This window comes from Trachinotus anak, unplaced genomic scaffold (genome assembly GCF_046630095.1).
Source record: "Trachinotus anak isolate AG129_WGS33_773 ecotype Australia unplaced genomic scaffold, CSIRO_AGI_Tana_v1 ptg000034l, whole genome shotgun sequence".
Taxonomy (NCBI): domain Eukaryota; kingdom Metazoa; phylum Chordata; class Actinopteri; order Carangiformes; family Carangidae; genus Trachinotus; species Trachinotus anak.
In genome coordinates this window covers 4,111,764-4,127,745 of record NW_027273885.1, presented here as the reverse complement: position 1 = coordinate 4,127,745, position 15,982 = coordinate 4,111,764, and the positions used below count along the sequence as shown (strand labels likewise).

Sequence of the window (15,982 nt, the reverse complement as noted above, 5' to 3'; positions counted from 1 at the left end):
TAACAATTTAACTCCAGACTCTTCCATGTGGCGTCTCCTGTCGCTCTCCTGAGTCTACGCTGAAACACTAATATGAAACAGAGGAACATTAAAGGTGCTAGTTTTTGATATTGCTAACAATTGCTAAGCGTCATGAGTTAAGGCCTGAAAACAACACTAATGCTAACTTGTGTTTTGCTTCTATTTCTATCACTTCTTTCCTGCAGCTGAGGTTAGCATGCTAACCAGCTAGCTTTGGCTGTCTCATCACTTTCTGATAGCGACTCACAGCCTGGCCTGGAGAAGTAGCGCTGCTCAGAGGTCAGAGGATGCATTATAACCTCTCGTATTGTAAATGCAACAATGGCTGAAACTCTTGAAAAGCGAGCATCATCACCACTTGCTCCTGGAGAGAAGCTTTACTTGGTGGCAGAGAAAACTTACAGATAGCCCCTTTAAAAAAATTTTTTTTATAGTTTATTTTACCACAATATTTCTAATATATTAGCAAATAAAAAAAATAAGTGTGTTTTAGCCTGATCTATCGACCCACAGCCTACACACAATTTATTTCTAATGAGTGTGAAGAGGATGAATCTTTACTGCAGCATTTGTCTTCTTTATGGTTGATATATACAGTAAATAGGTGTAATTTCATACGGTGAAAAAAACAAGCTTTGACAAGAAATGTGTTATCCAATAGTAAGAAATACCCCTCAGTATATCTTTAGTTAGTCGCATTGAAAAAGGTAAAATGTTAGTGTATAAATATGAATATTGCAGTGGAATCACATGGAGGACCTCTCGTCAAATCAAAATGCAGGACCAGGAACAAATGTAGCATAAAGTGTTTGACTCTCGGTGCTATAAAAAGATTTGGGACAAAATTATCTAATTTGAACGTCACATCACTGTGTGTGTCTCCCCGCTGGGAGAATGAGTGGCAGACAAAAACAGGCCTCCAGGTGTTTTCCAGCTGTTGCTAGGGGGAAAGAAGAGGAGAGACACAGCTGCAGAGTAACACAAATCCCGGGAGAGAAAAAGTAACAAAAGTCAACAAAATACTTGTTTGTTAAAATCCAATTTATTCATCCCTGATATACAAAACAATGTTTCATTTTTCCGTGTGAAAAATAGCTCTGGATTTTGTTCAGTTCTGTCTGGTTTGGCCTCAGGGCTTGCCGTAGCGAAGGCCTGTAGTATGTACAACGTACAGTTCCTTAGAGCCCTAAGGGAGCAGATAAAAGATCCCCCTCAACAGCTGATGAGAGGATCAGGTCTTATCAAAGCCCCTCAGACTGAAGGAGAGGATGGGGGCGGTTGATAAAACTGACCCAGCATCAGTGCTTCAGGGGTTCTTGTACGAGAACGCCAGCTACAGTCCATGTAGCGGGATTCACTGGAGAGTCTCTTAAGACCAGACGGAGAAGGTTTCCCAAAGCCACAATGACTTGGACTGAACACCTGAAGGAGCAAACAGTGTCTTTGATATTTCAAATACTGACTCTAGTGCGATTCTGACAGCTTTCACCGAGGCTTCTGGGAAACCTTCCCCCTTTAAACCGAACATCACCTTATCACACTGGAGCTCCCGTGTGAGCGTCACTTCTCCTCATATACATACATCTTTTTACACTTTTCAGGTTTCTTTACAAAAATAAGGTTATCTTGCATTCACGTCATCAATTAAAACTGGGTTACAAAGTGAGATGAACAACCGTTATTGCACAAATTGATTACCAACAAATAGATCATCCATAAAAAGAATGAAAAAAAAACAAAAACAGAACTTCTACTTTTGATTAATACAGACTAATAAATATGCATCTACCTCGGTCTATATCTGTCTGGTAGCAAATGAAATGAAATGTTGTGAGGAGCTCGTGGAGGCGGAGGGAGGCTGCGGCTGAAGGCAGAGAGATGAAAATCGATGAAAAGCACAAACAAATGAACAGAACCAAATCAGACGAGCGGATCTCTCGGCCAGTCCCTGGGGTGAGGAGCGGGAGCAGGGTGTGTGTGTGTGTGTGTGTGAGGCAACAACGACGACAACAGGTTGCCATGGTGATAATTGCACACCGCGCAGACACATCATCCACCCTGCTTCCACATTTGTATTAGTACGGGTGTGTGTGTGAAAAGTGCCTCGTCTACATGACTAGAAAAACCAGATTCAAACTCTTGATTGCTTTTTCCTGTTGATAAAGAAGAGGAAGTTGAAGAAGAGGCACTTGTGGAATGAACATGTCGCTAACAGACCCTCCAACGCTCAACTTGCCCCGGACTCACAGTTACATTTACTCTGCTTTCCTATCAGGCAGCCACTGCGAGCCTTCACCCCGATAGTGTTGTCTGCAATTTTCAAATACATGTCTTAGTAGAAATGTTTAAGACATCATGTCAAAAAAAACAAAACAAAACAAAGGACAACATGAAAATCAACATTATAAATCATCAAATTTGAAAAAAAAAAACAACACATCATACAACACGGCCTAAAATTTAAGATTGGTTAAGACATTAAATTATGATTTTATATTAGAGGAATGATGTTAAATATATTAATCTGTAAGTATAACCCAAAGACCACATCCCCGGTTTACATCAGGAAACAGATAAAGCTCATTGGATGAATGGAAGATGCCGATCCAAGTGAAATAATCTGAGGCTATAAGTATAAAATAAATGTAAAGATACATACAACACACAGGCACAAGATGGCAGATGTAAGATGACATCATTCACGCGTCTGTTTTTTCATTTTTTTCTGTCAAGCTTTTGTTTTTGGTACAGTTTGATCACATAAAACAAATCCACATGCTCTCTCTCATGCAAAGCCATGCTGTTTTACAGTGTGTATTTTACTTTCAGTGGCACGTTAGCAAGACAAAGACACCACCAAAAGTAAAATCCATGCAATGCATCGTTTGCTAAAAAACGACGGCGAAGCTGGGAGTGAGTTTTTAAGGCATCAGAACAGTAGCGCAAAGTCTGAGGGAAGGAGTGGACATTCATGCCTGGTCCAGGTAACAAAAAACACACTGAATAGAAAATACAAACAATAAAAGGAGTGTGTCTTAGAGGACGTACAGTATACAGACAAGATAACTAAAAAGTGGAAGTGGAAAAGATGGAGGGATGGAGGAAAGGGAAAACAAATCAATGTGTTTGTGTCGATGAGCAGAGAGCACGCTGACGAGCCTCCAGCATTACAGCAGACATGAATTTTTAAATACACAGTACTTATACGTTATCTGTCATGTCAGGCTGCCTGCTGAATCAGAACCTGCTGTCAGAGGAGAAATGGCTGGACTTCCTGGTTTAAAGAGTCATCCACACTGGGCGAGCAGCTGCAGTGCCAATCATCTACTAATGAGTTGGTTCTCTATTGATCAGCTTTTTTTTTACTTTATTATTGAAGACTTGCTATTGGTCAGTTATGGATTTCCTTTAGTGTTACTGGTCCTCATTAATCAAACTGCTCACATATTGTCATCTGGTGCTGCACATGTTGAGACCAGTGTCTGCCTCAGCCCTGCACCATTACATCATATAGCTGGTTAGCTGAGCTAACATGGCGATCAAGGGCAGATTGATGAGAAGGCCCAGAGCAGCTGCTTAGGCAATAATGTCTTCATTCTTTCAGCCATCCATTTGCTCCCTGCTCTTCCTCCCTCCCTCGCTTCCTCGCTTCCTGCCCTCTCCACCCGCCCCAGCCTCTTCTGGAACGGTTATTAAGAGCTATATTTAGATAAGCAGAAAACCTCCACTCGGAGTGCATTGCCACGGAGCGCTTTTGTGTGTTTCTATGCGTCTTTGTGAGCTGTGGCTACAGTATGAGAAGAGTGTATATGTTATGAAAGGGGCAACAGGTGCTTCCGCCGCTGCCAACAGGCATGTCTGCTTGCATAGACTGTACTCTCAACCTGACCATTAAGACTCGCGCTTACGAGATGAGAAAAGCAGGGAAAGGAGGAATAATGGAAACTTGAAAATACAGAGAACTAAGGCATCTGTCCCTATATGAGCCCAATGCTCGACAGTGGGTCAACTTTAGTGTGATTTACAAAGAAATGGCGCCATGGCAAATTCCAGTTAAACCCAGACCACCTGATCAGTCAGAAATTAAATTAATCGAGCTGGAGAACAAAGACTTAAATGTGTTCAAAGGCAATAAAAAAAATCGTATAAGAAATAGTCGTTTGCTACCTCCTTCGTCATGCACACTCACATTTTCTCCTTTCACACACTCACACTTACAGTACACACATACTTTATTCTTCCTTGTCATCATTGCTGAATTTCTCTGCTGAAGTGGAAGACTCGTTCAAAAGAAAACTCCTGTTGGTCCAAACTTTGTTCTCAACTCTAAAGATTCATGAGCTAAACAAAGTCTGCTAAAAAAAATCCCTTTTTAAAGATGTCAGCCCATTCCCAGTCCCTTTGTTGGATTCCACCAACATGCGTCTTTTTTCCCTCCTCCCTAGTCCACATTCGCTCTGCTGTGGGCTCCCGAGGGAAAATGGAGAGCAGGGCACAGGTTGAGCTGTGTTCCACCCTCTTGTGGAGTGTCTGGCTTGGTCAGTGCAAGGCTCCAGGAGGAAGAAGAGGGTGGCCTGTGGAGCAGAGTGATGGTGGAGGGGGAGAGAGAGGAGTAGATGAGGAGTTGAGGAGGCTGGCGTCGCAGTAGAACTCTTTCCAGAATTAAATATTGATCCTAAGCCCTGAGGATTTTTGCATGTTTGTGGCTTTGGGGGATTAAAGACCTCAATGCCTCACTCCTCCTCCTCTTCCTCCACCTGCTCTTCTTCTTCTTCCTCCTCCTCCTCTATGTTCCCCTCACTGGGATTTCTCGTCGGATTCAGAGGGGGTGTGTTCACGGGGCAGCGACATGGTCTTGTGGCGGTCCCACAGCTTGTGGAGCTCGGTGGCCTCGTTCTCACTGCTGCTGGTGCCGCTGTCGCGGAAGCTGGCCAGAGGAGGACGCACCTTCACACCTTTCACCGTCACAGAGCCCTCGATGGCCTTACGAAGCTGGATGAAGAAGGACAAGCCAGTTAGAAAAGAACCAGGCACTCACACAGGTAATAAAGCCGTGTCTGCTCTTTATGCCTTAACAAACCACAACTTAAAGCCAAAAATGGTCACAACTATGTTTATACTGTGCGCACACAGACGTGTTGGCATGAACCCTCACAGACGAGGACAGATGACAAAACTGACTCACTTCTGCTTTAGTATTTCACCAATACATTTCTAATTGGGTGAGATGATGCATTTACTGTTCAACAGTTTTCTGGTTAAACATAATTTTATCTCCAAATACTTGTTGACATTTGTTGGGTGTGTCCAAGATGAAAACCAATCACTGCATCAAATTTCACTAAGATTTTCTTACTGTAAAGAAAGGTTTGCCATCAGAAAAAAATGATGTTATGATGCTATAATCACATTAAAAATCTACAGATTCCTCAAGGTAATTATCATTTTCTGTAAAACACCAGTGGGTTATTGCCAATTTCATCTCCCACCACTAGAAAAGGTTTTGTGGCAGCCTTTAAAATATACTTGCTCACCCAATTATTTACTGCGTTGGTGAAAACCCAACACAGTAAATAAATACATATGAAATAAAAACCTCAGTTTTCCATACACCCCCTGAAATGGAGGAAATGGAGCCAGTTACATCAAAAATACATTTAAAATTCATATAATACAGCCTCAATCTGGAGAATTGTTCTGCAATTATCATCTCTGATGGCATGAAATTGTGTAACAAAACTGAAAAGTGAAGCGTGTGTGCAGCTCCTCACTTCTTTTTACCACAGCATCTTTTTTTAATGCTTCCACTCACATTAGTCAAGAAAAAAAATCTTAAACATACGGAGGAGACACAGCACACAACCAGCTGCTTTGCAACAGAACATGTGATTCACAAAAGATCCAATTCAAGATACTGATGAACAGTTCTTACATCAAACCAGACAAACTGCAAAGGTAAAAAGTTGAATTTCTTCACCCCGCTGACAGAATGTTTCTTTTAATACAATATCAGTGCCAGAATCTGGATTCATATACTTCACAGTCTTCAAAAGTGAGTCTCCACAAATATCCATTAAAAAAATTTTGAATTCTTAAGTGCTAACCCTGACACTGCTCGACAGCGTGAGATCAGGTCAGTAGTTTATCGTCTGAGTCACTCGCACAAAAGCAATTTTCTATTCTGAACTGGACAAATGTAACATAGGAAATCTCATGGTCAGAGGGCGGCGTGCCCTGGAAAGTAAGGTCACAGTGACTCTGACGTTTGCTGAAACGCCTCACAGAATCAGAGAAAGGAGAGGCGGAAACGACTGCGCATTTATTAATCTCTGCAGCTCCCTGTGCCACCTACACACGGCAGAAAAGTAAGTGGATATAAACTGACCACACACAGGGTCAGACCTGCCTCTGCCACAGAGCCCACTGCAGTTCATAAACACTGACGCTTCATCAGATGAAATCAAAGAAGCTGAGACTGCTCCAACCATGTTCCTGGTAAAGTGAGCACAGGAAGTGAAGTTTGCTTCCTGCTTGTGTTTTATACAGACACAAGCATCAGTTCTGTACTGTTAGAAAGCACCCCCTATAATAATAAGTTCAGTGACCGGCAGCATTAATACCTACAGGTGTCACCAAATCAACCAGGACCATAACAGATTAGACCTCTCTACTTCCTAACTATGTCTTTCACATTTTCATTCTCAACATATATTGTTCGTTTAACAACTAGCATCTGTGTCTTTTGGTAAAGAGCAAAACATAAAAACCTTTTTATTTATTGAAAAAAGAAATCATTAAATTGTTGTATTTTTAATCATTATAATGAGTTGGCTTTAAATGGCCACGACAATAATTATCCATACATCTGAATGTGTATTATTCAGTCTCCTGAAATGGTGTGAAAGTTTGCTGATTCTTTAAGGACTCTTTCATCCCATCACTCACTGCTCTTTGTGTGAAAGAGCATAATTGAATTTTCTGTTTGGCCGGTCCAAGTTTGTCACTTGGCTGACGGGGTGAAGGGTTTGGGTGCTACAGATGCTGCAGCAGCACTGAAGAGAATCACGTCTGAATGCTGCAGGGTGGAAACAAACATCCCTACGATCCCTGTCCTCTATATGAACCAGAGAGGCGGTGATATGATATAACAGTATGTCTGCAGACTGGGAGAGGCTGGGCGTTATCTGGCTCGGCTGTCTGCTGGTAGAGCGCAGAACAAAAAAAAAAAAAAGACTAAATGTCAGGGACAGGCAAGCAGCGCTGCACTTAGCAACAATCCTCTCGCCACTTCCTGGCCAATTCACAAAGAGCGAGCGAGGGGTTTTCAGTTGTTTGTGAGGCAGTAGAGATGGAAGGAGAGGGAGAGGGAGGGGAGAGCGGACAAGAGAGACAACAGAAAGAGACAGCAATATTAAGCAGCCTTTTGTCTGTCACAGTACATAATAGGCAGAGGGGGAGGAATCAGTGTTGACTGAAATGTCTTTGTGTGTGTGTGTGTGTGTGTACAGCGCGGTGACAGCACTCCTGATGATACTGACAGTAATTTTACAGTTATAAAAGCGGTGAATGTGCTGCTTGTGTAAATGATGACAGTCACGACTTTTTACACAAGGACGGGATGAAGAAATTCAGAAAAAATGGATTTGGATTTAATAAACAACTAAACACCTAACAAAGATTTACCCCAAAAATATTTGAAAATACTAAAAGACTCTTACTTCTTTGAGGGAAACCACCCCGATGAGACGTCCAATGCTGGTGACGTAGGCGTGGTCGAGGCCCAGCAGGGAGAAGATGGTGTGAGTCTGTGGGAGAACAGAAGTGGCGGTTGGAAACAATAAAAACAATAAAGACAATAAAGTGCGAGGTTCCTGCTTTAAAAAGAAAATGAGGCTCGGTTAGGGAAATGCACCACTGACTTCAATTATCCAATGACAACTTCATTCACAATGGATTCATTCAGCTAAACGGGATATGATCACTTTGGGAAATGTGCCACAGGAACATTCAGTATTTCAGCTGTTTGCTCGGAGCAAAGCAGGATGAAGGGAAAGACTGTGGTTGATCGTAGGTGGAAAATCTCTCAATGACCTGGCTGCATGACAACGAGCAGCCATCTTTATCAGGGCAAGAAATGAGTTCACAAAGAAAACTGCAGGTTTAACAGCCAATCAGAGACCTGTGCATCAGATAACAGCCCACACCTGTCTGGTCTAAAGTGTTATAGTTTCCATGAACTGTGTCCCAATTCAGGGGCTGAATCTTTTGGGGGCTACATTTGAAGAATGATTGCGGCTCAGCAGCGTAACTAGGCTGTCCCATTTCAAAGGGTCATTCAAATGGGGCCTTCTTTTCCTGGAAAACATCCAACGTGTGGATTCTTAATAGCCCTACCTATCCCAAGATTCATTGCGTCCAGCTAATGAAAATAAATTGGCAGCAATCAATACTAATACTTAAACTTTTAAGTGTAATTATTGGGTTTCAGCTCAGATGAACAACAAATGGTAAAAATGTTAAAATCAAGAGCCTGAAAACCTCAAGTCTGTGTTAAAAAAAAAAAAAAAGTTATGTGTTGTCAAGGTTGCTAAGCGACTGAAGCAGCACTTTGCAATGCAATAATAAGGGCACAAAGTGAAAGTCCTCCATAGGCAAGACTGTTTCATTTCAGTTCAGCCAACGCTGTCTACAATGGCCACAGAGGCCACACCTCTGTTCCGGTCCCTAAGTGGGACACAGCTACAGCTCATCAGTTAGATGGTCTGTAATAGTGTGTAATAATAATCAAGGTGACATATAGAAAGAGAGGATTAACAGAAGAGGAAGTCAAACACAAATGTAGTGAAGTGAACACAGAAGGTCTTAAAGGTTTACTGTAGATGTACGGACTGGAGCCTCTGTAACATTAACCTGTGACAGTTTGGGTCAAATGCAGGTTGTAGATGTTAAAGCACAGTCTCTTGTATAAAAAGGCGTATAAATGTCAAGGTAGTGTCAAAGCCAATTTCATCATTTACATTGTTTAGTTACAGGTTGTAAATTAATGACTCCAAAAAATTCCCCTGTTAAATAACCTTTCACGTCCACCTGATGTGCTGATGGTTTCACACAGAGGACTGCAGACTGTCACCTCTTCAGCTGTATTTATGTGATTCATGATGGAGGAATTTCTTTGTTTCTAAAAAAGAAAAATGTGATTCTTTTCTGTGCAATAACAAAAACAACAGTGCTAAAATGTTCTGTGACTGCTGAGGCTGCCATTATGTGTTGTTAGTGTCATTCATGTCTTCATTCTTACATTTCTACATTGTTTTTTAACTTTTACATGGTCAGAAATGTAGGTTTTTGTATGATCCTGTGACCGTGTTTTGCTCTATTTATACCTCACTGGCCTATTAGTGCTGCATTTGCTGATGTGATTACTCAGTTTCCCCACAGGACTCATTAAAGTTTCATTTAATCTCATCTTCACCACTAGAGTTACCGAGCAGGAGTGTGGCTGAGGTCAGAAACTTCAGCGGCGGATTGGAAAGGTTGCAGGACTGATGCCAGCTGGACTTTTTGTTCTAGACCCTTTTAGTGTTTAATGGGACTTTGTGCTTAGCCAGAGTAGACATTTGGGACATTTGAAATTGATCCCATTGTGCCAAGCAAACACACGCTGGGCCAAGGAAAAGATTGTTAAGTGTTTTTAGGCAAAGGCCATCTGTAATATAATCTGTCCCCCCACAGGAGGATATTGTCGCCTCTCTGGGGACAGCGTCAGCTCACCCACAATTCAACCCATTCACATCTATTTCAGCAGCTATTCACTGATTAAAGGTTCCATCTAAAGTGTTTTAGCATCGACGGATCATCAGCTCTGTAATCTGAGACAACACAGACTCGAAACAAACAAGAGGCAGATTCATCTTCATCTGCATTTGACACTGAAGTCATAGTTGGTGTTTGTCCTTTTTAATCAAGTGAAAACCTTTTGCACAACAGAATGGGGATTATGGGAAATGTGGTCTTAATTTGAAGAATCACTGCCAGCACCAGACACTATATACAGCACAGTAACTCTACCATTACACACTGAAATCTAAAAAGGATATTTCTGGGCCGATTCACTCAAATGACTAAAAACATATTTTCTCACTTTCTGTTTCTTACCTTGGCTTTGACGTATGTGTCTCCATTAAGTTTTCAGGCACTGACCCAACAAAGTGGAGCTGAATAGATTTTTTGTGGTGCTCACAGTGATGAATAAAGCAATAATTTGAAATGTTAGGAAATGTACTTGTTCGATTTCTTGCCAATAGCACTTCTAAACTCAGCACCTCTGGAGCTCACAGATTAATATGTTCTCTCTCTCCCTCTCTCTATGTATATACATATATATTCCCTTGTTTTTCCTTTTTATTGCACTGTAAATTTGATTTTATGGTTTCATGACTTCACAGTTCTTTTTTATAATTATTTATTTATTTATTTATTTATTTCATGCTATTTTACAAGATGGGCAATGTTACGCATCTTATATTAGATATATATGAGTTTATGTCTACAGAGGATGTCTAACGCACTGCCCAATGCAAATTTCCCCTTTCGGCGTATTCCTCATCTCATGTCATCTCATCTTTGAACTACCTTCATATAAAGTGATGTCAGTGAACTATGTGTCTAGGACACTGATTCTGGAAAGAAGTTGCTGTTGAATTTCATTGTTTTGGGGTCACAGTCCATTAACCTCTATGTATTTAAATCAATTCAATTAAGTTTTATTTGTATAATAAACATTATACTAGGGCACAGGAAAAACTCCCTTTTAACAGGAAGAAGCCTCCAAATGGGGGGGGGGGGGTCCTGTCTGCCTCAGTTGGTTGGGTTGAGAGGAGAAAGAGGAGAGAGAGAGAGACCAGGAACAGCTGTATATACTGTCGACTGTTGATTGTAACAGTGAAAATAATAATAGTGATACTCATGTTATCATCTGTATGTGACTGAAGAAAAATATCTCCACCTCTACCTCCATGACCAGGTGTCCGTGGAGAAAAGGTGAAAAACCTGAACAGATGAGTGGACAAAGATAAATGCTGATGTCTTCATACAGTGCAGGAGGGGTCACTGAATCACAACAACAGATCTGAAGCCAGTTTAAACCAGTGCTTTCCACCACCTTCATCAGAACACCAAATGAAAGAACATCTGTTGTAACAGAGTCAAAGCCAAAGAGCTGCTCTTCCAAAGGCTCATGATGACTCAAAAACTCAATGAGTCACATGGTTTTACTTTAATTCAACACATATTTTAGTGTTAAACCAGCCTTCTCATGATATTTGTTTATATTTTATGACACTTGTTATTTGATGAAAATGATGGAGGTGATGTAGCCCCCACCTGGAATAAACCGACAGCAGCCTCAGGCCAAAAATATTCTAAGAAAACAGATGTATCCGTTATGAAAGGGTCGGCAGACATACAACAACAACAACAACAGCAAGAGTAAAGAGCACGGGAAAAATGGCGGCCAGATTCAGAGAGGCCGAGCAAGAGAGCAGGGCTCAGATGCAGACGGAATAACTTCAACACAGACATGGCTGTGTACAGTGGTGGGGGGCAGTGTTTAATATGCTGAGGGAGATTGTGCGTGGTATTGGCTTTTGGCAGTGAGCAGCAGAGGGAGGGGAGCGAGATGGATTGGTGCAGGATCCCTCTCTTAAATGTTTAAAGAGTATTCACACTGAGCCCAGAGGACAAGAGGGGGCAGGGGGCGTACAGCAGGTAGCATTATGAATGGAGGACATTAGGCAATGCCGCAGCCGCCAGCAAGCCAGAGAGAAAAAGTGTGTGTGTGTGTATGTGTTTAAACACTGTGACTGTGTGGGTGTGTGAATGTGCTGCAGAAAGGAAACTAATGCTGGACAAGCTCTGAAGTAACTAAAGGTCCTTTCATGATGCTGCTTTTTCATCTTCTCCGTCACAAAGTGGGGAGAAACTTGGCTTGAGTGTGTTTACGTGTCTTTCTGTGGTTCATTTTGGTTTGAAACCACTGGTTGTGAGGACATTTTGATTGGTCCTCACAACTTCACAGTGCTGTTTGATAGTTATGATTAGGTTTCAAGGTTCAGGTTAGAATCAGGTTTAGGTTCATGTTAGGGAGACATTAGGGATACTATATTTATATACTTGAACAATTCAGTGAAAAGGTCTAAAAGCTCACTGTTTTTATAAAGGACTTGTTTTTAAAGGGTTAACTGGTTACGCAGGTAAACTTGTTTATTACAGTCAGTGGTGTATTTCTAGATTCTCTCTAACAAAGCCCAATCAATCTCTTTTTAGTGCGTCAACAAGCTGTTTCAGCCCTGCATAAAAACACCACAACTTAAAATAACTTGATTGTTGACTTTTAGTGTATAATTATAGTCACATAAATTGTCGCTGCAGGACAGGGGGACTGCTTTGAATCAATTTATTACTGCACGTCTGAGCAAATAAAAATGATGCGGAGTTCCCCAGGGCTCCATTCTCGGGCCTCTTCTGCTCAACATCCTCATGTTCTCATTATCTCAGATGATGGAAAACAACAAATTACCTCAGCATGATGATGTGGCTGACTCACACAGATTTTGTAGCAATATCTACAAATGGCTGTGATCCCATAGAGTCACTCAGTGAGCGGCTAAACAAATGTGGGGTTAGAAACCTGTGTTAATGCTTTTATGTTTACAGGTACATTAGGTTCTGTCCAGGTCTACTCACTTTCCCAAAGCAGGATCCAGTCATGCATCACAAATCTGGAACATGCTCCCAGAAAACCTGAGATCTGCTGCAGCAATCCATCTTAAATTTAGGACTGTTTGTTCATGTCTGGCGCTGCATTGAAGGTGGGATGTAACTTTTCTTTTCCTGTTTTATCAGTGTTATTCGTTTTTTTTCTTGTTCTATCTTCTGTTTCTATTTTAAATCCTATTCATGTGTCTTTTTATAGTCTTGTGCTTCTTTTGTATCTTGTCTTGTTGCCTTTTTCTCTTATGTAAGACACTTTGAGTCGCCTTGTTGTTTGGCCCTGAGAGGTGCTACACAAATGAACTCCACTAAATCAATGAATAAGTGCTGGTGCACATGTTCCCATAATTGAAGCAGTTATTCTACACCAGTAATCACAATCAATCAAATTCAGATGCATCATGGTGGATAACCAGAAACACAACACTAAAGACACACACCTAGCAGCAAGGATGCACAGCATTAGAGACACACACACACACACACACACACACACACACAGAGGTTGTATTTGCAATCAGACCTTGTGCAGCGACGTGCGCTCCACCAGCTGGAATGGGGCGGGGTCTATCTTGCAGTTGTTGAAGTTGACCTGCTCATCAAGCTGCTTCTCCTCCCACTCTGCAATCTGCAAAACACAGAAGAAGAAATGAGTGAAAAGAATTTAACATTACTGAAGATTTGACAACAAAAGAAGAAACAAAAAATATATGAGCCTTTGCAGTGTTTAAGGAATTTCTACAAATCTATTTATAAATAGACTGCATCATATCCAACCATAAACGAGGGAGACAACACTGACCTGATTCCATCTTTAATAAAATGTTGACTCCCAGTGTTACAGCCAGACAGTTATTTTTATGACTGACTACAGACCTTGAAGTGACAGAGTGTGTAATAGAAGCTGTAACAGATGATGTCTTTATGTCTGGTGTCAGTCACTAATCAGAAGTCAAAGCCACTGAGTAATCACAAACCAGCTCCTGGCAAATCACCTCCCTCTGATAGACAACCAATGGACCGGACATGGCACTGAATGACTCTATAAATCACACTGGACCTACAGCGATGGGCGGTGGAGAAAAGTGAATGGCGAACGATGAAGGGAGACGCAGCGAGATGCAATGACACGGCAGACATATGAAAGCAGATGAAAGAATGAGTGATTTTGAAGAAAAGGGGAAAAAAAAAAGAGGGGATGGAGGTGGAAAGCGTGAGGAATGTGCGGCTGACAGAGAGGAAATGAGAGGTGCTGTTGATGGATGAATTATGAATGATGTCATATCCAAAAATATAAGACTCCAGGCTAATCTATCCGTCTGGGGATATTGAGAAACCTGAAAAACAGAGCGTGATGTCATCAAGCGAGAACTGAGGTTCGAGTTAGACAAACACAGGTTTTCGAAGACGGATACCAGGAATCCACTGTTTGAGACAGTAGCTGTTACAAAAGCTGAGGCTGGTCATATTTCATCTTTTTCTTACTGTCAACAAATCCCATCCAAAGACCAAAACTAACAATAAATTATTAATGATGTAGCCTTGTCCAAAAAAATTTTAAAAACACAACGACAAACCACACTGATGCACCCGGTGACATGTTTATGCAAACACACTGTAGCTGATTTTGACTCTGTACCACATACACTGTCCTAGCACTGTAAAATGTGTATTAATCCGCAGTTGAAAGTAGTCCGCACTCTCCCTCTTGGGGTTGGGAAACAGCATCCACAATGGCAGATCAAAACTCTTCATCAAAACCTTCATGACTGAACTTCCCAGAGGAAAATTTTGTGTCTTTTCTTTGTCTCACAAAAATAAATCAGCTCTTGTTTGGAGAATACTGAATTCTGTTTCTCCTCCTCTTCTGCTCTTTATTTCTCCTTTAGGGGGAAGAAGGAGCAAAAGAAGATCTATATCTGAGAAATCAATCCTGTCCAGTTTGAGTAAAACAGGAGAATCACAAGAAAAGCAGCTTCTGCTCACAGGTCTTTGTTTGATCACAGTCATTATTTTAGGTGTCATTTATAAGCCAATAAAGTTTTCTTTAGGATCTTACTGTTGTCTTAAGAGCTGATTATTTCAGACAAGTAAACATCAGAGCAGAGTGAGAAAAAAAGACTATCTTAAATTCTTAGGAGTTGAGATGAAAAAATGCGAAAAAATCCTCAGAATTTTATATTGATCTTGAATTGAGCTGAATCTTGTTGAGGCGAAACAGACTAGACAAAGAAGAGACTCTTATTTCTGAATATTCCTCTGGGTTCACAGGCTGGTAGCTGGTGAACACCCACCACTCTGACAATCCACACTCTCAGTGTGTAACAAAGGCTTTGTTAACGATTAGCTGTCTCCAAGCGCAGGCTGAGATACCTGGGTGATGTCACGTCAATAACTAGAGGTGAATAGTTTAATTAGTCACTTAGTGATACTCTGAAATGTAAAACGAGTGCAGTTACCCTTTCATAAACAAGTAAACAAACATAAAAGGCACAAACAATGTTAAATTTCATTGCATATTTCACAACCTATCACCGCAATTTATCTCTGATAGCTTGTGACACTTTGCTGATTTATTCTCATCGGTTGTAATTAGGGCTGAACAATTAACTGAAATATTGTCAAAATCACAATACAAATGCAAAAAATTACCATTCCAACTGAAATCATGACACATATCACAATTGCAACATCTGTCTAAATACTTGCAAGATAATCTTTTTTTTTTTTTTGCTTATCGGTGTAATGTGTGTGTGTTTCTGTCTGATGTGTGACAGAGTGTCCATCTTACCTCCCTGATGGTCATGTCATCCTCCAGATCTCCATCATCCTGCACAGAGGGGAGAGCAGGAGAGCAGTGAGAACAGAGAACACACAACACACACACACACAGTGAACACAGAAACATGCAGAAACCCAAGGTGCAAAAAACACGAATACACAAGCAGTGATGAGATGGTAAACAATCGTGTTCACTTGGTTATTATCTCCATAAAAATTTATTTGTACTTTTCATCTCTGCCCCCTCCACTACATCTGTGTGCAGACGGTAAAGTGACACATTGAAAGCACATCATCACCCATGCATCACATCATGAGTGTTATGCGGCGCCGCCGTGTTGAGACAGATGGACAGAAATGGAATGAGCGACTAAAAGAGCGACTACAGTACATTTAATGAGTGCGGGGG

The 15,982-nt window shown here is 41.2% G+C and overlaps 1 protein-coding gene across 4 annotated transcripts in view; it reads right to left on the bottom strand.

Moving 5' to 3' along the window:
* Nucleotides 1-1,044: 1,044 nt before the first annotated feature.
* The window catches only part of clcn2c (chloride channel 2c), a 151,678-nt gene continuing 136,740 nt past the window's right edge, over nucleotides 1,045-15,982 (bottom strand). For 2 of the 4 annotated variants that reach the window (XM_071471615.1, XM_071471613.1), the window contains 4 exons: nucleotides 15,584-15,622; nucleotides 13,316-13,420; nucleotides 7,740-7,826; nucleotides 1,045-5,013 (listed from right to left, as the gene is read on the bottom strand). In XM_071471615.1, the coding sequence (XP_071327716.1) occupies nucleotides 4,819-5,013; nucleotides 7,740-7,826; nucleotides 13,316-13,420; nucleotides 15,584-15,622 (426 nt within the window). In that variant the 3' untranslated portion in view covers nucleotides 1,045-4,818. The remainder of the gene's footprint in view (nucleotides 5,014-7,739; nucleotides 7,827-13,315; nucleotides 13,421-15,583; nucleotides 15,623-15,982) is intronic. The other 2 variants (XM_071471612.1, XM_071471614.1) reach the window with 1 other exon arrangement.